The sequence below is a fragment of the Rhea americana genome, unplaced genomic scaffold (assembly GCF_003343005.1).
Source record: "Rhea americana isolate MKP2758 unplaced genomic scaffold, rheAme1 scaffold_5, whole genome shotgun sequence".
Lineage (NCBI taxonomy): Eukaryota > Metazoa > Chordata > Aves > Rheiformes > Rheidae > Rhea > Rhea americana.
Genome location: NW_028186645.1, coordinates 8,768,884 through 8,796,533, shown reverse-complemented (window position 1 = coordinate 8,796,533; position 27,650 = coordinate 8,768,884). Strand labels below are relative to the sequence as shown.

Here is a 27,650-nt window from a genome sequence, read left to right as displayed (position 1 = left end):
TAACTTCATTCAAAACRCACTAGATATCTGCAGGTGAAAGTCACCTGCATGCCAAGAATAGGGCTTTGCTTTAGTCAAGTCGCTTTTAAATTTAAGAACAGAAATAGCACCTTGCACCTCGTTGTGCAAGGTAGATCTACCAGCCTGGTTCTGAGACACTGTACAGCCACGCAACCTCAGTGCAACACCAGAGCTAATAAGCCCTGACTCTCACAGCTTGAGCGCTGTGCCAAGCTACCAAGGCATACATGTCAAAGCTGGCTTGCCTCCAGCTAATTCAGGTGTCTCAGTATCACACATCCCCACTCTGTTGCCAGTGTTAGCTACGGCAGGGTAAGCTCAGGTTCCTCAGCATGCACTTGTATAATGGTAGAAAATGCAGTCTTTAGGGAAGCTCGATTTATTTTAAGCCAAATCTCTGCTGTAATCCTACCATGGTGTGGCTGTCACTGGTCTACAATTTATTTGAAAGCAGACTGGAGTTATTTCATTTAGACTTAGATCARGTTACAGTTAAAATACAGTCACTTTAGCTGCATTCTCTGAAATTATTCCCAAAGCACCTTTTCTGTTTTTCTCAGGAACTAAAGCAAAAGGGTTTATAACACCTGAGCAGAGCAGCCCCATAAACTGATTCTACATGATTTGAACATACAGGTGATTACACCTTCAGTTTGTAGTGGGCTATAACTCTTTCCTAAAAGAATCCATTTTATGATGCTGAATAATTTAAAAAACTCAGCTGTCTACTACAATCACATTTTCTTAAAAATGCTACGCCTCTTAAGCATTGCATTGAGAGAGCTAACTTGCTAAGCATTAAACTACAGAAACTGATAGTTTCTTTACACTTACAAAGTATATCTCTTTCCATATTTGAACCGGAGGTTTCAAATAACAAAATGATCAGAGAATATTTCTCTACGCAGCCTCCACACACACCCCTCCCCAATAAAATAAACATTTTCCAGGGAAAAACACCAGTAGTTGATCCCATTTCAATTTATCGCAGTTTTGAAACACTTAACACAGCTGCTCAGTTTGACCATCACCAGGAGATTGTTGGTTCCCTACATGCATCAGCCAGGATAGAGTGACATCACACTTGAAAAGATACTTTTATCTCCATATATGTTTTCTGTACAGTCAATGAGCCTACAATGGCAATGGGGAGAAGAGTAATAGTATTAAAAAGAAGTTCTATTTTTTTAGAAAAGAGATTAATTATTCCATTCTCCAAATCTCCTGAAAAGAAATGATTATTGTACTGATACAGCGAGCTTCAGYAGGAAGTATCAGAAGAGAATGCAGAATAAATGTACAATAGAAGCTCTGTGGAAAGGTTAGAACGGGAAACCTCTCTAAACGCAAATATTTTAAATGTGAGTCACAATGTGTCCCTACTGAATTAAATAAATTTGAGTACTCCCAAAAGCACATGATCAGCTGCCTAACTTCTTAGCTGACGAAAATCAGTGTAATATGGCTACTATGACATCAATGGAATTCAATCAATTTACAATAGTTAAAGCCCAAACTATTGCATATATTGTTCATTAATGCAAAATCTGCAAATTTGATGAATGATTTTGCACACCTGAAACTTCTAAGTGAGATAGTCTTGGGATTCAAGTCTCATCTGGTAGGAAGGATGCAGGATTTATATAGAGGAAACAGCACACTACAGGGTTTTTTTGATCTTTTTAAAGCGGCTAAGAAACGAAGTGTGACTGGCATAGTCTGGTGTAGGTTGGGCAAAACTTTCAATGTACAGAGATGCCTGACTTTGATATCCCACAAAATGACTTGGCTTTTCTCATAAGAACAAGAATTTAAGAGTTAGTAGGGTTAAAACTGCTTTTGTGGGTTCTCTTTTCTTCTCTGTTGATATAAATGTTTCTTATTCAAATCATGTTTTTGGTAAAGCGTTAATAACAATCCTGCAGTAAAATCATGGCCTATCTGATTCTCCCATTATAGAAAATATGTTGTACTGATTTAAGAACAAGATGAGAAGTTCAGGGTAAGGAACATGAAATGTTCTWATAAATACTGTTCCACCTGAACAGYTCAATGATTACTGTGCTTCATTTCCTCATATTTAAAATAAAAGATAGTTTTTTTCATAAGAAGACTTGTGTCACAGGGTTTCATTTCCTGCCTAGTTATAGCTGCTCTAAGTGTATATAGAAATATTGATCCTGAAGTATTTTATGTTATATAAATTAACATATAGAAGGATTTTAAACAGCTAGTTGAGCAACAGACAAATGACAGATGGAGAAGGTCTTAACAAAGCTGGTACAGAAAGGAGAATTGCAGTCAACACCCTAGAGATGTTGCTGGGTGGATTTAAAACACCAGTTTGACATTTTATAGGAAAGTCAGTGTAGAGACTCTGCCTAGTAACTGTCCCACTCTCTACTGGCAAGAAAGTAGGTGAAGTGGCTTGAGCACACAGTAAGAAAACAGAAGTTCTGATACGTAATTGCAACTCTACCTCCATTAACCTGTGTTTTCAGAAAACGGCGGCCATTTGCCTTTAAATCATAGTTTCCAGCTAGAAAGAAGGAAAGTCATGCCTTTTTTTCTAATTCATGAGTGTCCTATCAAATTCTTTAAACAAACATATGGACATAACATATAGTTAGATATCAAYTTATGAAACTTAAAAATGATGAATTACGAATTATGAAACTTACAAAAGTTTTACAAGTAGAAATTTTACTAAAATTCAATATATTAAAATGACAATTTGACAATGTGGAGAGCAGTACAACCAGTTTAAGAAAATAGGAGACTCCATAAATTCTTGGATCTGTAAATAGTTTAGAAATTACTTGGRTAATGTTGGATTACTTGGATATGTTAGAGACTTTAAGTTCTTGCAGTGGAACTAAGAACACTGTAACAGACACTCAGAAGACTGAGGAGGCATATCTCTAGGAAAATAGGGCTTTATTTGTTCCATTCCCGAGAGAACAACTTGTTTTAGCATGGGCCAAGCAATGCTTTTCTTTCCTACTGTTGTCCTCAAAACTGGCATAATACTTTAGCTGAAGCATCCCCAAAAGTAGGAATATCGCACTTAAAAAATCAGATTGACAGCTTAAGAATCATAAAATCACATACTGCTGAAGATATAATATCATAATGAAAGGATCAGAGGAGCTTAACAGAGCTCTTCTACTAGCTATCATCTGTAATAGATTTGGTGGTTACTTAGGAATAAAGGAGTGCATTTCCCACACATTGCAAGTTTCCCTGAAATACTATGATTTGATTACAGGTCAAACCTAGACCATAGGAGCACAGGAAACAGCTACAATAAATGCAAAACAATTCCCATTTTATTAATCCATGTGTTTCAAAACAAGCGGCTATCAGAACAGGCTTTTCCCAGAACAGAGTCTTTTCCATGTGTGTTTGTTAGATCACACAGAAGGAGACTTAATCTACCGCAATAAAAGCAATGATGAATCTCCATTCACATACAAGCACTGAATTAGTCGACAGGAATCCTCAAAGGAACACACTTGTGTTTTGACACAGATCTTAACCCAGTGAGAGGACAGCAGTGGGGAAATAAAGGGGAGCCTCAAAATAAAACAACCGAAGATATTGACATTACAGATCAAATTAAATGTTAGCATCTGTACAGCTGTTCACCTCTAAGAGTACTGCACTATCTGCACTTTATCCGTGTGCTGAATGGTAAAGCCAGGCTTCCTGTTAAGATGGAAGAGGCTTAAATACCTGAGATTTCTGCTAATATTGATGAGAATTACGGAACCAACACTCCCACTCACTGATCATCAATAAGATGGGAGCAAAGCAAAACACTAGTGCAACATTATCGCTATAGAAAAGATGCAGCATAYGACATTGCTTCAGGTTGAAAATTGCCCTTCATTGCTACATGTATGTTTTGCCTTAATCATTTGYTTGTGGCTGAGAATTAAACTTTCATGAATATGATTGCTTGAATTAATAGTTCGTTCTCATTTCATAAAAACAGAAACATGACACCACCATGACCCATCATGCCTACAAAGACCCAACTATTAGAATTCTCACTTCTACAGAAGTCAGTAGCATTGTCAAGATAGCAAGTCATAAAAAAAGGGGGGGGAGTATAATTTCCTAAGATATATTCTTCAGGTATAAAACCTGTTCCGGCTCCTAAGAAAAGAAATCATTGATCAAGAAAGGTTTTTCTATTTCCTGAGTTGTCAACTGTCACAATTTTTTGGCAACAGTGCTGATTGGGTGTTTTCTTTAAACTAGAACACTAGGAAGAATGAGAATTTCAGCTTTCAGTTAGATACTGTTTCCGGATAGCACAGCTGAGGAGAAAGGCTCATAAACAACATTCAGCAACTAGATGGCAAAAAAGGGGATCCAACTTTTACTTCTTTAAAACTTAGGGTTGGGATCTCCTTTTAGGAGAGCCAGCCATTTCAGGAATTTAAGGACTTTACTCATGATTTCTGAATGACTGTGTTTGGCAATCCTACATCCATAATTTAAATTCATTTCTAATAAAATCAACTTTCAAACATTGATCTTAGCGCAGCAAGAGGTGTTGATGTCAAAAACTGAGAAAAAGCTCTCTGCCAACGGGGTTTTAGAGGTCTGGTATACATTGCATAAGGAGATTGATGTTTCTAAGAACAGGTTGGACAAACTTCTGTCAGAAATAGTCGATATAGTTGACCCTGCTTTACAGCATTATGGTGAACTAGATAACCTGTAACAAGCCTGAGAAACCAAGTCAAAGGAAAGATCTCCAGACAAAGGGGTTCAAACTACAGCAACCTCATAAGCACAGCTTGAAATAACAGCCAAAATGCTGAAAGGACATTCAACTGGCTTTTAACTCCAAAAATGTAAGTGTGCATCTGTCACACTGACCCATACACTGGCAACTGCCCAAACCAATAGGCCAAGAATATAGAAGATATCAAAGAAACCTGGTTTTAGAGAAGAGTTGTTCAATTGCTTTAAACCAAGCATGAATTTTTAAATGTACAAGCCCTCTTCTACAATGTTGCTGTCACTATTCTCTTCTACAAAAAAAATGTAACTCACATTTAATGGCGTGTCTTACTTARTATTTTAATTTTCTTCCATATTCCTTATTTACTTGAGCATGCAGGATTGCATGCACTTTTTTTGCAATAGTATAATAGAGTTATTAGTTGCTGTTACAGGATTCAGCACAGTATTGGTCTGAGGGGATTTATATTTACGCATTCATAAACCCAGCAGTTTCTCTGAAATTCAGAAACACTGAGTTTCATACACAAGTTGATCCAAAATGAAATGTAGTAGAAAATCATCATGTTTCCAGAAGATCAGGGGGGTTACCCAGTGAATTAGAAAAAGATCCATAGCTTGCAGTATTTCTCTGCAGCCAGCTAACACCTCTCAGATGCATTCCTGGATATTCACCTCCCATTGCAGCAGGGCCATACAAAGAAGACAGAGAATACTTTCAATTCAAGCAGTGAGGCTCTGACCTACATCTGAAGGTAAGCATCAGTATGTTTCCCCATAATGGAATATGATGGGAGTTTTTTTTAGAAAGGAAATTATGCTTTCTTTAAACAGTGTTTACATAGTCAAGCAGTCAAAATTTCTCAGGGAGACTTTTTTATCTTTGTCTTAAAACTAAAACTGTAGTTTCAGTTATAATGCAATCTTATCACGCAGTCCAGGTTCACTGAGAAAATTTATGAGCGAATCATCCTCCCTACAAATTTTGCAAGATCTTACATCGGGTTATCAGCACTTGTACATTTTTCCTCTAGCACTACTTGATGTGTCAGCATTCCCTCCTGAAGTAACTTAGAAACAGGGTATTTTGCCAAGTGTATGAAGCTGCAGAAAAGACACCTGGAGCACCGCAACTTGGAAATGCCAGTGAGATGCCAGCCATGACCAGTACAGCTTCCCTGAACCGGCTGCTAAAAATAGAAGGACCTATTTCTTCTAAAATGGATCATGAAGGACTAGGGGATAAAGGGCTCCACTGGCACTATTTATTGTAGTGTATTAGCAGGAGACTCTTATTTCATTTTCACTAGTCACAGCATTGTTTGGGTTCCACCCATCTCTCTTCTGAAATGGCAAAACACTGAGGTTAATATTAGAAGGCTTTCTGATTTCAGAGTGTGGAAAAGCAGGAACGCAAGCWGCCCACCAGTGGATAGCGTATGATCTAGCACTCTGAAGCTCTGGCTCATCTCCAAACAGAAGTTTCTGGGGGAAATGGGTATCTAGCATTTGCTTCCAATCTCACAAGCTCCCTACAGACTATCCCAAAGTGATTTCAGCTACCAGCTGCTTGGGTTAAGATAGCAGGGCTGTCCCTGGAGGGTAAGGAGTATGTTAGAGAAAGAGCTGAGGCAATCAGTCTATTAAGCTGTCAGCTATATGCACTTCTCATGAATATGTCACAAATATAAAGTACATTAGGGTTTTGTGGTTGAAGGTAATTTGTATGTCAGACAGGAAGTGGGTGAGGGAAATAATGAAATATAGGAGTTTCTGTCCATGTATAACAAAAAAGAAATTAAGCCTTTAAAAGTTTGCATTACGAGGACATGTCTAATATTGCCAGGCTACCTGCTTTGCTTTCTGTTCCAGCCTCACCTTTTTTTCATCTCCATCTGTTTTGTTTTTTAACAGGTTTTGTAAAGCAGGGATCATCCWTTTAACGAGTAAAATAAACGTTCAGTTCTTTACATACTGGGCTCTTGAAAATCTTAAGTTAGTATAGAAAATGTGGCTCTTAGAGCAAAAATCTCAGTAGATAGTGATTGCGTCTGCCTTTGTATTTGTGCAGCATCTTTGCATGATGTGGGCTAATTAACAGGTGACATTCCAGCTGTGATCAAGAAATGAGAGACAACATCCTGCCTGCAGGCTACAATTACATGTGGGGCAGAACACTACCCTGTGGCTGTTTTTCTGGACTGAGGCATAATAACCACCACTGCTGGCCCCGCTCCCTCTGTCTCTTCCCAAGGTGTTCAACTGCAAGATTTAAACAGCAAAAGAGTCATCGCTAGCCTTCTGCCCAAGAGGTATTTCACCCTACTGTTTGTACACAGCAATGCTGGAAGCTGCCACTGAAGTGAGAAGCATTACTGTTACATTTACTGTTCATGAAAGCAAATCTTGACACATTGTTTGCTTGGAAAACATACAGAGYGCCTCAGAGCTATAGCTTTGCACTGCAACAGCATCCCACCGGTTAAATCTACCAATGTTTTCCCTGAAGTGATTCTCTAATGCAGTACTAGCACTGCTGACTTCAGCTACATCTCAACAGTGTGCTGCAAATGCAGTTGTCAGCGGCAAGGCATCAAATAAGTACGGAAAGAGAGACAGGTAAAGGCAGAAAGGACAACTTACACTAAACCAAAAAGACTGAGTGTGCTATAACAACAAAAGTAGCACGGATTGTTCTCAGCTGTTCCTGTCCCAGAGTGGGGCAAGGCAAAGGGAGTAGGCATGTGGAAGGCTATAAAACTGTGTAAGAAATAAAGTCAGTGTTTACTTCCTATTATAGTATGATAGGGATGGCAGTGGAGTAAGACTTCATATACTGAGTTCTCTCTGTTGGTGAGCAGAGAAAAGTCAGTAACATGTACCAGAGGGAATTATGTCTAACTACCGATTTGCCATCCGTGGCAGCAGCTTTGGGGAAAATGTCATATAAAAAGGCTTCTGCAATTTTTGTAGCATATGTCATACAGTCCCAGCCAGTGCTTGAAATTAAGATTCTCAGTAAATTTCAAACAAATCTACATAATTCTGTTTCATTAGTTATAATTGAAACATACTAATTAATAGCTCTTGGAATAACCCAATTGCTTAATTGATTTGGAATGCAGTTGTTATGAGAAAACAAAAAACATCGCTATTTTATAATACGGCTTTTTATTCTCCTCATTAGAAAAATGGAGTTTAGACAAAAATAAAAAACCCTAAACAGCTAAAATGGGAATGTGATAGAAACTAACAATCAGTGTGRTCTGAGTTAAGGTCTCTCTTTCTGTAGGAATGGCTTTCCAGTTATCAAAAGAGAGTTTTACATACTGGTGGCRAYTGTGCACTGGAAATCAGAAGAACTAAGGGGAATTTAAGACTCCTAACTGCTTATGGACAGCTTCTTTACTGGCAACAAGAAACTTTAGCTATGCAGTAAGTCATTACTTTTCACAAGAATAACTTTTGCCGTCTACTGAAAGACACTGTCGCACCTATTTGATAGTAGCCTTCTCCAAGGAACAAGTCTCATGGGAATCTTCTCCAGTACATAATTCTGCATATATATTTTTTTCCTACTACTACATTATCACTACTTTCATTCAAGTGTGCAGCCAGCTGCCTGACTAAAACCAGATACCGCTCTGTTTGACTTCCGTGACAGTTTGCACAAGGGATAATATGGGAGAGAGCACAATGCAGTGTATATTGTTCAGGACCATTTTTTCCTCTGAGTCTTCCAACCACAATGTACCTACGGATTTTGGGTGAAAGAGTCATTGTCCATTACATCATGCCCTGAGAGTATCAGTGTACAGGTCAGGACTTAAACTATAATGATGAACATGGGATAGCTAAARACAGCAAACAGCCTTTAAGCAGTAAAGCCTTTTAGTCATTCACTACTGGTGTTGGGTCAATATGGAACAAAAACAATTCATTTGCCTTGTTAAGTGGATTYGAGTTTTTCACTCCTTATCACCTCCTCATTTTTTTCCTTCCCACACAGAAGCATTTTATTTTATTCATTTTCTATACATATTTAAGAATTTGGATGTTAGCAACACATATTTTCACACAAAGCCAAATGTCAAAGTCTTTTAATGTTTCACGCTGGGAGCAAGTGCAGACACACTTAACCAATCAAGGAAAATAGAGCCATATAGTGTGATTTCTCTGACCAGTTATTCATTAAAATTTTTAAAAATTTAAGGAAATCACAATCCACTTGCAGATATTGAATAGCTAGAAATTGCATGTTGGGAAACCTTACCTAGTTGTGTTACTTATTAATCTGTTTGTGATTAGTTGAAAAGGGTATAAAAGATTAAACACTATCCAATTACCATTCCACTTAGCTATGCCATTTCCCTTTATTTTCAGAAGATTCTTGCGAGGGTATTGAAAGACTTTTCTCTGGGATTCTATCATTGCACTCTACRAATTCTAAACCTAGTCTCCCTAAAAAGATAAAAAAAGAAGTATGTACAATCTAATTTAATTTTAGTCAAAGAAGTATAATGAGAGAGAGGAGGGTCTTATACTCATTGTACTTCTGAAGGGTGCTACCATTTTTTAATTCTTTCAAGAACACAAGAACAGCAGCTCAAGCAAATGGGAAGCATCTTTCTAAGCACAGAAAGGAAAACCTCACAATGGCTGCTTAGAAAAAGAAATGTCTTCAGGACTAAAATCTCTTTGGATTTAGTCATACAGAAAGCAGAAAATCTCACTAAGCCAACAAATCCCGTCCTAAATCAGTTTTTATATGTCCTGATTAATAATTGCACTACCGTAAGTGTTCATTTCATACAGAGTAAACTCTTAAAACAGTGGCCCTAATTTTACACAACAGTAGTGTTTAGAGCAGGAAGGTCCCTGTTCTGAATCTATTACAAATASCAATAAGAAAACCAACTTCAAGCCAAGGAAAGGCAAGTAGTTTTGTTAGCGTTGTGCTTTGCTAATTAATAGGCAGTGGTGCAGAGTCTAGTTKGAGGCCTGTGGCTAGTGGAGWCCCCCAGGGATCAGTACTGGGGCCAGTYCTTTYCAACTTCTTCATCAGTGACCTGGATGAGGGGACAGAGTGCCTCCTCAGCAAGTTGCTGATGATACCAAGCTRGGAGGASTGGCTGAMAYRTCTGAGGGCTGTGCTGCCATTCAGAGAGACCTGGACAGGCTGGASAGYTGGGYGGAGAGGAAYSTCMTGARRTTCAAYAAGGGCAAGTACAGGGTTCTGCACCTAGGGAAAAATAACCCTAGGCACCAGTACARGCTGGGGGCTGACCTCCTGGAGAGCAGCTCTGCAGAGAAGGACCTGGSAGTGCTGGTGGATGACAAGTTGACCATGAGCCAGCAAYGKGCCCTTGTGRCCAGGAAGGCCAAYGGTMTCCTGGGGTGTATTAGGAAGAGYRTTGCCAGCAGGTCGAGGGATCCTGCCCCTGCCCCTCTACTCAGCCCTGCTGAGGCCTCATCTCGAGTYCTGTGTCCAGTTCTGGGCTCCCCASTACAAGAGAGATATGSAGCTACTGGAGAGAGTCCAGCGTAGGGCTACAAAGATGATCAGAGGGTTGGAGCATCTGCCCTATGAAAAATGGCTGCGAGAGCTGGGCCTGTTTAGCCTGGGGAAGAGAAGACTGAGGGGGGATCTTATCAATGTATATAAGTACCTGAAAGGCGGGTGTCAAGGGGATGAGGCCAAACTCTTTTCAGTAGTGCCATGTGACAGGACAAGAGGCAAMRGGCACAAACRGAAATACAGGAAGTTCTGCCTGAACATGAGGAGGAATTTTTTACTGTGAGAGTGACAGAGCACTGGAACAGGTTGCCCAGAGAGGCTGTGGAATCTCCTTCTCTGGAGATATTCAAAACCCACCTGGATATGATTCTGTACAACGTGCTCTAGGTGACCCTGCTGAGCGGGGAGGCTGGACTAGATGATCTCCAGACATCCCTTCCAGCATCAGCCATTCTGTGATTCTGGGATTATTTGAGTGTTAAGAGTATAGGAAAATAGAAGGAAAGARTGAGTTTGCAAACTTCTAGAGGCAAACATAGGATCTGTGTTTAAAGAAAAGGGAAGTTTCAGTGTTTTCCTTAAACCAATTTTAACTAATCTCTTATYTTGGCTCATACTGCAGTTAATCAAACTCCAACACACATTCAAATGTTATTTGCCCATGACACAAAATGTTTGAGTATCAATGCAGCTATATTTTCAATATGCCACTTAGACTTTCACTACAACTTTCTAAATAGTTGTCTTAATATAAATGAAAAGTGTTGTTTAGGCTAAGTGTACAAAGGTGAACTATAATTTCACAAACAAAAACATGCACTGGCTAACCAAAGACAGTGATGAATTGTTCCTTAGATTCCTTAATAATAAGGCAAGTAACTGATTAATCTGAACCAAGGAAGGATTATGTATCAGTTTAGCTAAAAGGATAGTTAAGGATGTGAACATCTATGGAGATATTGAAATCTTTTTCACTGGAGGTTTTTAAGAATAGGACATACAATCATCTGCCAGAAACCATTTAGGTCAGTGTTTTAAACATGTGCCCTACATACCTCAAGGACCCACAAGCAAATTCTAAGCTATCAGTGAAAGGTAACTAAGAAAATAGCTTAATGTTGTAGACTTGTATTCATCTTGCAGGGTCTGTAAACAAACTGGAAAATGTTAGRGGTATGAAATAAAAAAAGAATTCCAAGTCATACATCTAGATTTTCTAGTCCTGACTCAAAGCAGGAAAATGATGTTGAAATTCTTTCCAGCCTTCCACTTCTATGTAAGACAGTCAAAATATATCTCATCATTATCCTTTGCATTAGTCGTGCCAGAATTCTGTAATAATCTGTCATGGTTATCCAAATATCTCAAAGTACTGTATAAATAATAGAACACCCCTCTCACCTTAAGAAAAAATGATACCGTGTGTATTCACAGTTTGTCTCATGTAAGCATTGCCACATATGTTAGCAAGTGGATTGAATTAAAAAGTGATTTTGAAAGTTCATTAAAACAAGGTCTTTCTCGCACGTGCAAGAAGTGGCGACAATTATTGTCATCAGTGTGCTAGCAAATCTTCAGTTTGTTTAAAGGGTCATGTTCTTTTCCACTACACATGAACAAAATGCTGGTCTATCTGTTACAAGATTTATAGTTGATCATAAATCTTATTCCTTTGTTGTGTTGGTCATAAAGGAAAAATATGATACCCATGTGTAAGCTGCTCTTGCTGATTATTTACAAGAATTTCCTGACAGATTCTGACCCAGCCTCAATGCTGTCTGGAACTGATGTCAAAACCTGCCTACAAACCTAAAATGGACTTCTCAAGAGTTAGGATATTGAAAACACARCCTTAGAGCTTCTATGTAATGAGGCTATGCAAATAGCAGGGAAAAATACAGGAATGCCAAGGCTGGCTTGTACAGGTATCAACAAGAACTTATGCACTGACATTAAAAAAATCTCAGTAAAAGTCATGGTCACAGGATGCTGGGATACTTTCCCCTCCCTCCCCTTCTCTCAACCACTGTAGTTTTTAAGGCAGATACAACAGTTCACTGGTTGAAAGAATGTTTGTACTAGGCAGGGCATGAAATCCAGGAACAGCTCAAAGCATCTTCATCTTTTTCTTTCTKGTTTGGCTTCAGGACAGCAATCTTGGGAGTTCCTAACTAACACTTACTGGCATTAACATGAAGACGCACTGCTACTGACATCATTTGTAGCACTACTTACAGAACGGCCAAGTCCAGACGAATACTTGAGGGAGATTTGTCTTGTGCTGGAGTAAGCTTGAACACTGCTGGAGGGCAGTTCAGATTTTGTTTCCTTTGTTTTGCTTTCTCTCTCCCCGACCTCTCTTCCACCTTGCCCTCCTCCAAATCCATCCATCTGTTCTTGTCCCTCACTTCCCTCCAATGCTGCTGGCAGCACAGGAGGCAGCATACCTGCAACTTGGTGGTCAGTTCCTCTTCTGGCACTCTGCACTCATCTACCCTTCCCATTGCCTCTGACACTTGAGCCCACAGCAAGGAGCCAAGCACGTGTTCATATGTGATGAGATTTATCAATGAACTCCCCTCCCTGGCAAGGGTATTGGAGAACGGAAAATAGAGTAGAAGAGCATTACAGTGAGGAGTAGAAAGAGTTGAGGGAAGCTTAGAAGTGATTGGCAGTGGTGAGTCCCTAATAAGGAGCCCTCCTGCTTCAAGAGTGGTGACTGTGTTTGTTCCAACATGCTCTCACTGGCAGCAGCTCTATCATTAGGTTTATAAATCTATTTATAGAGAAACTGAATACAGAGAAACCCAAGAAAAATTCTCACCTTTCCCTTTCCGAAATAAGACTAAAACTAATAGATCACAGCTAAAAATCTGTTTTCATAGCAGTTGATCTGTATTTCTTGCTCCTGGTAAAATTGGGAGTTCTAGTTCACCTGGATCTCTGCTCTGTCAAGAGTCAAATTGGAAAGAAACACTCTTGGCTCAAGACCTTTGGGTATAGAGATGACTTCATGTCAGAGTTCCTGTCAGAAGAGATGAGCACACCATTGTTTTTCCTTATTAGGTAATGTTTAGAAGCCTGCTTTCTTGTCAGTATGTTACAAGCCTGAAGTAGAAGCACCAAGGAAGAAATAGCTGCTCTCTAGTTCTCTGCAGATTTCACCCTTAGACAAACAGCAGACAGGTTGAGGCAGTGATAAGTGGCAGGATAAGTGCTGCTTATCCGTAGCCTTCTTTCTAGAGATTTCTAAAAAAAATCTCCATGGCACCATGGCATGCTGTTGGGTGAAATGCATCCATTACATTTTCCTCTCTAACAAGTGCCCCAGGATTCCAGTAATGTTTAATAAGAGGCTGAATCTCCCACTAGAAGACTTCAAGAGTGCTCACAGATTGATGTAGGGTCAGAGTTTTAGCTAGGTATCCTGCTGCTAGAGCACTTGGACTGAGATCTTCTAGGTATTCCATCTCAGAAGAAATTCTGGTCTCAGGTGGTCTCAGGGCCAGGCCAGTCAGTGAAGGAAACCCAAGTCTTGCAACAATTTAACGTAAGGCAGCCAAGGTGCAAAAGGAATAACATTCTTATTGAAGAGACCTAGTGCTAAGATGAGCAAACAGGAGACAAACAATAAAGCAAAGATTTGTGCTGGCCTTCATAGCAGGAAGCTATCTGATTGCCATATGAAATGTGWTTTATAGTGGCTGTCTGCCAGGGGTACAGCTTAACAGGGCAGGGCAGGAATCTCTTGATAGTCTCACAGTCATGTGAAGGGGGACTACAGTAGCACCACTGAGTATATTATGGACAGGAACTGCAAGAGGTGAATGCATCACTCAGCTAGGGTGGCACAGTATTTCTTGCAGAACTCCCTTAGGTTGATAGCCAAGGAATAGACCTTTTAAATACGGTAAGGCCAGAAAAAAATATGAAAAATTACAATAACCTCCAAACCCAGAATAAGAATAGAGCATCAGTACTAACTGCTTCACTTCCAAGATTTCTTGGAGCATCCTTAAGGATGTTTATGCACATTACTAACCATATCTAAAGAGTTCACACTGATATTATTTTGTATAAAGGGGAAGTAAGAATTTTTACACTAGCATCAGTCTCCAATCTAGTCTCTAATAACTTAATTTACAGAAAAAATACCTTGAATTCAAGGAAATTCCAGTATTGATCCACTACTTCAGAAAAGTCATGATTTTTCAAATTTTCTGAGCAACCGCAATAGGAAAGGTTCTTTCACCATGTGGTAATGGTCAGCAGTCTTGTAAGAAGCATTGAGAGATTTTTTAGTTCAGTGGAGTACACTAATTGCATTTACTGGGGATCTAGACTTTTGAAACAGTCTTAAGTTCCTGTATATAGTAAGTGAACCTCAGTTATAGTGAATGAAGCCTTTTCTATACTTTTAAAATTTATTCTGGAATAGGACAGAGAAAACATGTAATGCAAGCTAGCTATTAAAAAAAGACTTTGTGCAGAGAAACTTGCATAAGGAAGTTGCTGTTTGAAATGTACTTTTTCATTCTTATTTTCTTGTATTCTTGATACTTCATAATACAGACTTTTTTTTTTTACACTTTTGGTGTGTAAGTTCCATTACGGGAGATGCCACAGTCAGAATGATTTACCTTTCTAGTTTTCTTTTAAGATAATTATCAGAAAGTGACTGTGAGTCAAAGAAAGCTCAGGTAAATAAATGGGAGTAGGTTAAAAAGAGACTCCAGACTCATTATGTTGCACATGGCAGTAAAGCACATACAGAAAAGATGAAACAATGTCACTGAGAAGCTGGCTGGGCACAYAGAGCTTCAAGTCAACACCAAGCTGATTCTGGCTGCACAGTTAAGCTGGCTTAGAGGCTGTTATATAATTTAGGATAYCTTTGATGTTAAGGAGACTGGTWAAAATCAAATAAATTATTYAAGACTTTTCTTGTCTCATGCTCTGCTTTTTCAGGTAATAGTGTAGAAATGCAATTGCAATTTGAATTATGGCCAAACTTTATAGCCACATAAGGATGGCATCTGCTGGTATCACATAGCTTCTAACATCTCACAGCACCTCACAGTGTTGCTATACTGCATTACGGATATGGAGCTACAAGTATTAACAAATCAGACTTAAGAAAGAGACGGTTGTGACCTTCTAGTCAACTTTACTCACAATTAAGCTTCACCTAAGCAAGGCATGCCAGCACAGTGGGTGCAGGTGCTTGTGAATTCATTCACCAGCACTCAGAGCTGGTAAAAAACCATGAAATCACGGCTAACAATGCCAAACTCAAAGCAATATTTTATAACTTTCAGCAGAGATGCACTAAACATGATTGCATAACTTCTTTTAATCCCAAAGTATGAACAGATTGAGAATGAATCCACCAGGCAAGTCTGGTAGGCCTAACCTAAATCCTCCTACTGAGAACCTACCCAAAGAGTGAAGAGTGATTCAGCTCATCCTAAAACAGTCATGCACTGAAATAGTTCTCCAGGCTCCACCAACTGCATTTGTGTTTGATTAGATATTCRCCAACCATACTAGGTCTTTAGAAAGTTAGAACACCTCTGCTTTTTATTCAGATACCTACCTGTAGTTATGTATTTTGTTCTCAAAATGAGTCCCAGTCAAATGGCTTAATTCAGTTGCCCACACGTACTGCCTAGTGCCACATGACAGGCCTTACGATATTCTTCTTGGCCTTCAGCTGTTAACACTTCAGAAGTGCAGAGGTCTCCCTTATGTCCTTTACCACACAAGCCCTATGCAGATGTCTCGGCTGCCTTACAGTCTCTTAAATGGCAGCAGATACCTGCTTCTAGAAAATCGAATCAACAAATAGAGTCTGGTAGCAATGAGCAGTTCAGGTCCCACATTGCATATCCGTGCATCATTGTAACCAAGTAATGAACTCTGCTTCTCATGAAGGCAAATTACTATGGTGGCAATAGCATCATAAAGAGGTAGTTCTGGTTTTGATTTTRTAGCTGTCATGATTGCTGCTACCCAAGCACTCTCTGCATCATCCTTTCTTGTGAAATCCAAACTTAGCAGTCTTGATATTTAAATAATCAGTGAGGGATCTGAGTCAACCTAGGACAATGTCTTTGAGATGTGTGAACTACTTCTTCCATTTCAGCTGGGAGATTCTGCAGTACCATTTCTTACAATTATTTCATCATTGAGGTTTTTCACCCTTAGTAGCTGGTAGCTAATGACTTCCTCTTATTTTTCTTTAAAATGAAAAGTTGAAATTTGGGAGAGCAAATCTCCTGGACAAGCTGTCAGTATGCATTTGCTATTTTAAAACCATGCCAGTACTATGATATTGCAGTATTGAGTAGGAGAGAAATAATCTAAGCACCCTTTTACCACACATCATCGAATCTTAAGAATCTCAGTAGCACAAGTTTAAGGTCTTCTAAAATCCCTATCCAGCAAAGTCAGTAACATGCTGTTTCTTCTTCCTAGGGAAGAAAGGATGAGTCAGCCCTGCTGAAATAKGAACATATTGTTCTAACAATCCAGGTATACAAAGCATGATGTTTAAAACATTGAGATGATCCTATAGGATAGTGATTCCAAAATATTTTATTGCTTTACAGGAAAAAGGTTTTTTTTAGGATGTTATCCCCTAGTAGTTAAACTGTTTATTGCCTTCATCAAATAATGGTCACAACCAGTCAAGCGTCATCTAGAAAGACAAAGCTCTGAAGCAAATTAAATATCTMTTCAATGCATCTCTTTGAGGGGAGAATGAGGAACAAACTGAAGGAATATGAGCATAATTCTCCTATAAAAGGTTAGCCAAGTAAATAGATCATCCTCTATGAAGATATTTTGTAATATGTCCAGAAGATTACTTACAATCATTTTTAAAATGTGTTGTAGTTTTGCTCAGAGAGAAGCATCCCCATACATGCCTGAGGAATAAATAGAGAACATAAAGATTTATTTTCTTTTTTTTTTTTTTAATATGTCTTAGGTAAGGTGCATAATTCTAGGTGATGGAACATCATGTGCTTGAAAAAAGTGAATTTTGACCAAAACAGTCTTCATATCTACTTTTTTTTTTTTTTTTTTTTTTTTCCTCCAAAGCATTTACAGCCTGGCCACAGGGACATTCTCTTCATTCTATATGTTCTGCACCTCTGGCAGCAGATCTGACTATTTCTCATTTTGGGCCCCTGTTCTTTTGTCATCTCTATTACTTGAAGCAGCGTTCCTTTCTCTCTGTGCTGGTCACTATTTCTCTTTAAATGTCCTCTTAAATTTCAAAGGGTAAACTGAAATGAAAAGCTCAAATCTAACTATACTGGGACTTTCCAGAACATCAGAATTCAAATCCAGACTTTGCAGCTGGACTCCAGATCCAAAGAACAACAAATTTCAACCCCCTTCATGTATTTTATATGTCACTCTCCCGCTTAAGATTCCAGCTTGCAGCTGATTCCATCATCCTACTGGCTTTCATATCCACCTCCAATAATAAAATATGTCTAAACTGAAATTTGCTCCCTAACCTCAAAATCATATCAATGATCTCCTATGCTTAATATATGGGGACATCTGGATGATGCATAATACATGGATTTGAGACTTAATGCATCTGAAATTACTGCTTATGATTTTTGTCAATAATAACATTTGTAATAGCAAGAGAATTTTATTAGCAGTTAAAGGAAAAGATGAAATCTGAATTCTTGGTCTCAGTATTCCCAGACCAAGGAAATATCCACTAAATTCTGTGGTTCATAAACATGCTAAGAGATTCATAGTTCACTTTTGAAATATTATTTTGTTTAAATGTACTGAATTAGAGTTTGATTGTAACTGTGAAAAGCACTCCACAAAACATACTGGGGGAATAAYAGTGGATGGACCAAAATGGATTGGCACTACCACCCTGAAGTACAATGTTATGTGATATGTGCTGTTCTCACTTGTTTTTATCTTGTTGGTATCACTGATGAGAACTGCATTGCAGTTTACAAAAGTCAGCAGGTTCATCTTAGAGCATAGCTTCCATTATAGGTAAAATATTTTTATATGTATGTTCTATAGAGAAACAGTACAAGGCAATACAAGTATAAACAATGTCTCAGGGACTAGAATATGAGCAGCCTCTGTGTGACAAAGGCTAGATCCCAGGATGTTTTCAATTTCTTATAAAAAATAAATGGAAAAAATGAAGCATTCCTATAAAAAGATGTGAGAAAAGGTAACATTTAGTCCTTCTCTGAATGTCACTTCTTTTCTATAAAAATGCTATGAAGAAAACAGATAACTGCTCATCATTTGTATTTTCTGCTTTGGTTTTTCCTATACACTGAAACAATTACAAAGAGAAGGTTAAACATTCTCCTTGCACTGAATTCCGTACTACTGTACCTGTGGAATCCCAATGTGTCTGTTACCCTTTCTTACCTTGGTTTCCTCCTTGTTACCTTCCCTTCTCACTCCACATACTTGCCCTATCTGCAATATAATGTCGAGTATCTCTGTTCTCCCAGGGATTCCACACATTCCTTTGCTTTTAACTCAGTAAAGCTTATGGGGACAACAYAGTACACATGATACTTTTAAAATTAAGAATCCCATGCTGCTCTCACTGAAGTGAGTGGTAAAATTCGTAATTCCAGATTAAATTAGAATAAGATTTAAATTGTATCACTATATAYATGCACTCTTTTGTCTGGAGCTGATATACTCTATATACTAGCCAGATAAACCCACACCAATTTCAAAAGCTGAACCAAAAGCTATCCAATTACAAGTGATATCATGTATCTTTCATCTACAACATAGATCCAAAGGCAACCTCTGTCCCTTCAGGATAGCATCATATGTTTTTCAAGAGATGTCTAAAGCATTTTTCAGTCCAAAAACTTATTAATGGGTTACTCTTGTACATATGTGGCAAAAATAGCATTCAATATTCTTCACTGAAATGATTATTTTGTCTTAACCTCTCCAACTACTGATAAATCTAYTGCTCTGTCTGTCTTAGACTTACAGCTTCATACTGCCTTTGATCCTTTAATCCCTTTTTTTCTCACAGTTTGGATGATATCTTAATGATATCCTACTCTTCATCTTTCTCATGTTGACTAGAGTTCAGTCTTTCCTCAATATTACTATAAAGAAAGCCTCCGTAAATTTTCTACTCTGCCTCTGTTTTATTATTATTTTTACTTTTCTGATTCCTTAATTTTTCTGTTTCCAGGTCATCCTAAAGATGACGATGATGAAGCTAATAATTCTCTGCTTTCTTTGTCTCCTGCTAATCTAGATATATCTTCCCATCTCTTACCACATTATGGTCCACAGTCTTCATCTGCCTCACAGACACGTTCCTCATAGCCTTTAGGAAAGCTTTGATTTCTTCAATCTGTTTTATTTGCTCTCCAAATTCTTCCAGCTTTTGCACTTTTGTGTATTTTTCAGTATTCGCACTACACACTGCCATTTATACTTGCAAAAGTGCCCTCCTGTTTATGGAATCTCCATTCTCCAYCAATGTCTCTTCAAAATCAACCTCTTACAGGTGTTCTACAACCCATTCTGATTAGGCATAGAACAGTCCTGACCTGTCAGATGGTGCAGTGGCAAGCATGATTTTGTGATTCTGCCTTTATTTGTTGGGATCAGAGTTCCTGCTTTACACATCATAGCTTTCCACAGCAAAGTCTTCTTACACTGAGTTACTAAGAACTGACTTTTTAGTGCAGAAGGATATAAGTTATCGAAATTCTAAAAATCTCTTGTCCAGTACCAGAGGGCCAAAAAGAGACTAGAGGAGGACAAAAAAGGGCAGACAAATCTAATGGGGTCATTGCTGTAAACCAAAATTTGACTATGTCTGTCAGGGAACACAAATGCAAAACACACAGCAAACTACATGCATCATGATCTGTAAGAAAACTGCTTAAATTAGAATGTGTCTCAAATCAAACTATTTGCCTTCCTGTTGTGAATAGGGCTATTAAGTGCAATGATCCTGCTCACATGATTAAGGCAAGTGGACACTGTGTTTATAATCAGTAAAGACAAACAGGTTAGAATTTATAGGGGAAGTTTACGAGCATCATAGAACCCCTCAAAAGCATTTGTTGGCATAGCTTACACATCATGCTGAATAAAAAGAGGAAGGCTGCATGACTAAACACACGCTTTTGGGGCCTAAAATGAATAATAGTTGCACTCCATCTTATAAAATATACCTTCTCTTTTAATATATTTTCTTGAAAACAGAAGACAGAAATGAACACCCTCATTCTATTCACCTATGCCTTTATTATAAAGTTTGTCTTCTACTTTGGCTCCTTTAAGGTTGAGAAACACAGCAACTGGAGCAGTTTGTCACATTATATAGCAAGCACCAGTTGAACTTAAARCGAGTGGTCAATACTGAAGATTTATTTGAACAAACAGCCATCGAGAGATCACCCAGTTCTGATATCTGCATGAAGGCACGCTAGAACAGCTCAGTTGCTCCACATGTAGGTGTCGCCATTGGACATCCATGGTAGGTGACACAGGACCTATGCAAGAGCCGTGCCCCTCTGCAGTGGCAGCTGGGGAATATCAAATGGCTTTAGATACCTCTAATGGAAAATTCAATTAAGTCTTCAGTATCTGTAAAGATGTGTAAGTAATACCAGTTTCCCCTTGTTGTAAAGTGCTGAGATATCCCTATTTCTTAAATGATGTGATCTGTATATGAAGACAGAGGCAATTTTGCTCCCTCCAAATTGTTTTAGCATTTGATTGCAATACATATGTTCTTCTTTCAATAGCAGATCTTAGATGGCTCTTAACAAGTTAATTGTATTTCACAACACTCTTGTGCATTAGGGAAGTATTAATATTCCCATTTTGCAGGCATAGAAAAAGAGAGGAACAAACAGGTTAAGTGACTCACTGAAGGTTAAACAGTAAGCCACTGGCAGAATCTGAGGAAGAACTTCTGATTCTCGACCACAGCTTGAATTCCCCACAGACCACTAAGTCTCACACTAAATATCAGGATGATAATAAATGTGTGATTTTAGGGTCCTAAACTACAGAAAATAGCTCTACATAAAAGAGGTCTTTGTGAAAGGCCACAGTTTTATCAAAACTTCAGAGTTTCAAAAGGTCAGTGTACACCTAAACATATAGCTTAAAATTCAAAAGGTTTTGACAATTCATATCACTGAAGTGGCAGCATCAAACTGCAGACACAATGGATGGATGGGCACAAAGGATGGACTAACACCTGCTGAACTTATTATCAGAGCAAAGCGTATAATTGAACTCCATCATCTGCCTACTAACAGCATCATCAAGATAAACATATTTTCCTTGGGAAGGACATTTTGCCATCACCCTGCAAGGCATTGCTACTTGGGGATAATTTCTGGGCATATTGGAAAGCCCTATCTATCCTTCTTCAAGTCAAGAAAATTCCTCTTGGACAAACAAGACAAATTAACATATTCACTTCMGAAAATCAGCTCTTTAAAGGATTGCTTTCAAGGCTATTTTCACAGCATCTTGAAATATTCTTAAAGTTATCTTTTAACAATGCATAAGCTGGAGCTTAGCTCCAATGTGTGTGTTATTCTAGAGTAATTTTTCTCCAAAAAATCCAGAAAATTTAAGCAAATAATATGATAAAAAATAGCAATAATTCGATATTGCTGTTATATCCAGATGTCTCAGTCAGGTTGAGGGACCCAATATGTTTTAGGTTCTGTATAAAAATACATGTGCAAAGATTTTATAAGCTAATTTAAACAAGGACAACAGCTTGGTTTAACAAATAGCAGGAGGAGTGTGGGCAAGGGGAAGGATGAGAAAAATAATTACAAGAGTTAGTGTCTTCATGGGCTTCTATAAATTCAACCTTATACTCAGAGACAATTAGACRGGAATTTGTGTGATATATGAAAATAAAAATCTGGTCTTGCTCTAATTTTAGTAAGTACTGGACTGTCTGAATTGCCCCAAATGAAAGAAGCAAAAATCAGTGATCAGTAGATTGAATGTTTTATGACTGCATAAATCCAGATTGATTTCATCAATAATACAAATAGCAGCCTTTTTTAAAAAATACATGAGGCCAGACAGTGTGAGATGCTGTACCTTACTCAGTGTACCCCCTCTCCCTAAACTGAATAGATTCTTGAGGTGCCTTTTTGGCTTTTTTACTCACTTGTTACCTGATTCAATGAAGCACTGTACATGATTACTATGTAAATTCTTATACTGATTTTAATCAATATAAAAGAGGTTCTAGGACAGTTTTCACATTAGAATACTAAAGAGAAATACAAATGACTTTTGGGATGGAGTTTGATCAGTTTATGAATGGGATTATATAGTTGGATTGCATGGGATTGTAGGGGACTTAAGTGTACTTTCACGTTTATGAAATATTTRCTTTATCTAAAAAACACACATAACACATACAGGGACAGCATAAATATTCTCCGTACTCAAGATAAGTGGGTACGACACAACAGGATAAAAGCACAGTTCAGTTTCCATGCCCTAATCATTTCAGTCTAATGGCTGAGAAATCAACCTCCAATTTGCTGTCTGTCAGGCACAATCCCTCATGCCAATTCTCCTCCTTTAAACCTGTTCTCTCCACAAAGCCTTTCTATGGTATATTGATCTTTGCTGATGTGAACTGAGAATACCAGTTTTATGCAAGAAACCATCAGGATCTAATCTATTTATCTATCTAAATATTTACAGTACTGTCAGCATTRTGGAGTTTGAGCATTAATTCATTTCAATGACTATCATTCTGACCTGAGTTCAAACGAGCGACATCATCAGCCCCAAGCCAGCCACATCTCCACAGTGAAAACCCTGGCCTTGAGAAAATGTGTACTGTTTCTAGAAAATATTGCCTGGAATAATCTAATCTAAAACAACCTTTGARATTACCATAGCTCTATTTCACATCTTAAGATTTCTGTTTTCCTTACCAGAAATATCAGTTGATATACTTCAACTGCTGCTAGTACAAGTTAGCACAATTCATACTAGACAAAAYTGTGGAAACCACACTACTCTGTCTGACAAGCAGAATAGGCTACTATCATACAATCATACAATACACACTGGGATGATGCTGGTATCTGAGGRTGAACATTAACTGGACATGAGTTCTGCCTTTAAGAATTAGGACTGTTTTTATCCTTGTACTACCAGATTTCTACATGTGGATCTCTATATTGAACTTCAGTCCTTAACTCCAAAGATATCATAAACTATAGGAAACATAACATCATTCTTCACTTGTACATGTAGAATAAACTATATACATGACTGTATTCACTCATTCATTCATTTTCAAAAATCTAGTGCTGTTGTGTAGATCTTTGCTAACATTTTTATCCATGTAAATACAGTCTTATTTCAAAAAAAAAAAAAAARAAAAGAAAAGGAACTCTGATCTACTATGTCTTCTACACACACCACTAATTCTTCAGTGGAACTATGTGTGTATAATGTCGTAGGACTCATATATGRATTAAAGGACTAGACCCTAGACAACTTTTCCTTACCAATTTGCCTTGTCCATGCCACTGATTTTTATCTATTTCCTGAGTCCCTCAGAGAATTAGAAGTCGGCATTTTTTGCTTCCTTCCTGGCTATACATTAGCACCTTTGTTGCCCAGCTAATGAAGTCAACACACTGAGGGGAAATAACAGGTAGGATTCTGCAGTTCTTAGCAAGGATTTATCTCAGCAGAGAGGAAACCTGCTGGGTTTGAGGTGTTTTACCTGTTTCAGTACACTGGAGTTTTGGACACATTAGTAGATTGTGACTAACCACCTGTTTGATCCATATACTTTAAAGCTGATTGCCAAGCATAAGAGCTATATACAGAATGCTATCAGTATAGGCAGCAGAAGGGAAAGAGAAAATGGCTTTTTTGCAGAAAAAAGGCATTTTGCAATATATAAAATGAAGTAGAATGAAGCAACAGCAAACACAAATTCACAAAAGCACCTGGGAAGAGCAAATTTTCACCATGCAGAATTTTGACCAAAAGAATAGAATAGTTACTAAAATCATCAAATCTCTAATAGCGCCACTGCCCATGTGTTCATTGTGAAGCAGAGGGTGGAGGATGCTTACATTGTGGATTTCAACCTCCACCTAATTAAAAATGTAGTAAGGCTTAAACTAAAGCTTAATTGTGTATACTCTTCAAATACCACATCAGATCCGTTCAGCAGAACAATGTCTATCCTGCTGTATCCCTTCTACACCAGAAGAAACTGTTTGCAATATCTCATTTTGTACGTATCAGGGCAGGGTGGATGACAAACTGACCACTATAACCAAACCTGCGGAACAAAAATGAATAATCAAAACCCATGCTATCACTTCATACTTCCTATAATCACTGCTGAACAGCAACTGGCTGCCAGCACTTCTGCTGCAAACCTGAGCATATGGCTTCAACTTGTTCTGCTCTTGTACTGATGCACAGAAATATGACACACTAGTATAAAAATTGCCGTGGGGAGGAGGGGAGGACTAAGTCATTTCTGTAGGTTGCATATGAACCTCCTCCCATTGCCAGAAAAGGAGAGTATTTTATTATGGTTTATTTTAAAACACAACTTGGATCATTTTACTGAAAACCACTGCACTGGCGTAAATCTCCTTCCACCATCACACAAACACACTCCCCAGGACAGACTCCAAATCTAACTATGGAGTTAATCAAACTACCCACTTGGGCTGATCAATTGTTAWCAGGACGGAGTAAAAAGTCTAAAGGTCCCTTTGGGCTCCATTATTTAATGTATCTTTTGTATTGCCCACACTACAGGTTATATTGCAGCAGTATTTTGCTCCAGTTGCTTGCCAAAAGACATTTGCCATCAAGAAGCCCTGAGCAAGCAGTCACATCTGTGTCCACTCCTATACCACCCATTTAGCAGAGACAATGATCACTAGAAACAACAAAGGAGCCACAGATAAAACAAACAATGCTCTGAGCCAGAGATCACAGCCATCCCAGGCAAGTTTGACATGGAAATATTAAAAAAAGGGGGAGGGGAGGAAGAGAAACATCAAATATAGAACTATAAAACTTGCATCTAAAACAGGTTTTACCTAGGCACCCACCCAACCCCACATCTGAGGAGCATTTTCTAATGCACTGCTAGGACTGAGCAAGAAAGACTGGGCAGTGCACACGGGAAGCAGASGAGCATCCAACGTCTCCTCCCAGCTGGAGTCAAATAGTCTCCTACGAGTCACTAGGCAAAAGGAATAATAATATTGTTATTATTATAGTAATAATAGTAATAGAGAATCACCAACCTTGAGGATCCCAGTTCACCTGTTTTCTTGGAGTCTCGATTGGAAATTTCATCGCTTCCTTTTTGCATAGGGAGGGAAAAAAAATAAATAAATTCCCAACCTTCCTGTCTCAATGCTGCAGTCAAACAAATTAATTTCAAATTATAGGGAGCCTGCGCTGTTTGACTGAGGGGAACTGGTGGTTGCCAAGGAAAGAAATACACAAATAAATCAAGGAAGGTGGGGAGGGGAGAAAAGGGGAGGGGAGTGGAGGGTTTTGTACTGGTGAGGTGAGGAGGGGTGCGGGCACCCCAGCAGAGAGAGGTGAAGAGATGAAGTGAGCACCAAAGAGGGTCGGGGGAAACAGGGACAGGGCAGCTGGAGATGGGCAGCAGGTCCACGACACCGCTGGCTCTCGGGAAGGTTCCCAGCAGCTGGCTCCCCCAGTCCACCTGCAGATGTCAGGTGGGGGGGTCCCCACTGCAGCCCAGTACCTCTGGCTGTGTCCACCTGAGGGGGCACCCAGACTGGTGAGCCTGCAGGCTTGCAAAGGGTCGAGGGAGCCAGCCAGCCCCGCCGCCCCCGACCAACAGACACCTCCCACAAACACACGCACTCTCCAGCCTCATCCACCCCAAAAATGAGCCCACCTCAGCTCAGCCCCGGGCACTACAGGGGTAACAAAAGTCAGCCATCCGGGGTGAGCCGCAGCGGCATGGCTGGGGAGAGGCTGGGCGAGCACCCTGGCTGAACGCAGCAGCAGCCAGGCTAGCAAGGAGAGCCGGAGAAGGAGGAGGAGGAGGAGGAGGAGAAGGAGGGAGCCACCCTATAGCTTTGGAGGGAATTCACTGAACCCCTCTCTGCACTGGCTTAAAAAGGGGGTGGGGAGAGGAAGGTAGGGGAAGAGGCTGCGAGTCCCTTTGTAAGAGGAGCTCGCAGGGTGCTCTAGGGAGAGAAGAGGAGGGGAAGGGAGGGGTGGGGAGACTCCCACCGGTACTTGCTGGGTATCCTTCCCTGGAGGAGGATGCAGGCTTGTTTGGCGGAGTTTGCAGCCGGAGACACGCTCGACTAGCTACTAGCAGCAGCAGCAGCACATGGCAGGAGCACAGCAGCATCCAGAGTCTCTGCAGCACAGGGGGAGGGGAAGGAAGGGCAGATGGATCCTCAAAGCCCAGGCACGGTGTGGGGTAGCAGCCCAGCCGGTGGTCCTGAGATYGGGCACCCTGCAAGCAAGATTCCTGTCCCTTTTCTCTCCGTGCTCCTCTCCACACCGGTTTAAGGATAGCCTCCTGGCRTCAAGGCAAACCCAGCCATAGCTGAGAGATGTGGTCCACCTGGGGGGAAGGGGCAGGAGGGCTAGGAGGGAGGCTCAAGGAGTCTCCGTGCCTTCCTAAGCTCTCAGGTGGGTGGGAGAAATGGAGGACACTTGGCTTCTACCTTTGGCCATTATCAGACACTTGCTGTTTGCCCAGTCTGCATTCTTCCTCCTCTCCCTCCTGCTCCAGGTGATTGTGCTTTCCTCCCTCGAGTCCAAAACTGGCTGCTACCAGTCTATGTCTGAAACAAAACCCCAGCCCCTCAGGGGACCGAAAGGAAGTGTGTGTGAGGTTAACCCTGTCCTGCCTCCTCTCTTTCACAATGGAGATGAACTCACTGCGTGAAGGGGAAAATTTACAGGGTATAGTTTCAGGGAGAGACCCCAAAATCCACATGGGTCATGTGTCAGTGACCCATATCAGAATCAGCCCTGAGTCCAGGACCTTCTGAATTTTTAGGAAACATGGTTGTAATCTAAACTTAATCCCTACGCCAAATTTTCCCCTTCTTTTGCCCATATCTATTTTTGCCCAGTTTCTCTCTCTGTCTGTCTTCCTTTCCCATCTGTTGCTTGGATGTTAGTTAACCGTGAGAAAGGGTGAAATCTGCCCTGGTGGAAAAAAAAAAATGTAGTCTAAAGTGTTGTGGCTCTCCTCAGAAAACTCTTACTGCAGAGGTTAGCACACTGTTTTCATATCCACATTTCA

At 39.5% G+C, this 27,650-nt stretch overlaps 1 protein-coding gene across 2 annotated transcripts in view; it reads right to left on the bottom strand.

The window, feature by feature from the left end:
• Positions 1-26,741, bottom strand: part of KCNK10 (potassium two pore domain channel subfamily K member 10) — a 70,959-nt gene extending 44,218 nt beyond the window's left edge. Inside the window, exons 1-2 of one of the 2 annotated variants that reach the window (XM_085317656.1) lie at positions 26,628-26,741; positions 25,648-25,705 (exon numbers count right to left, since the gene is read on the bottom strand). In XM_085317656.1, the coding sequence (XP_085173782.1) occupies positions 25,648-25,705; positions 26,628-26,741 (172 nt within the window). Of the gene's footprint in view, positions 1-1,721; positions 1,781-25,643; positions 25,706-26,627 lie in introns of those variants that run through there. The other variant, XM_085317655.1, reaches the window with a different exon arrangement.
• Between the last annotated feature and the right edge of the window lie 909 nt (positions 26,742-27,650).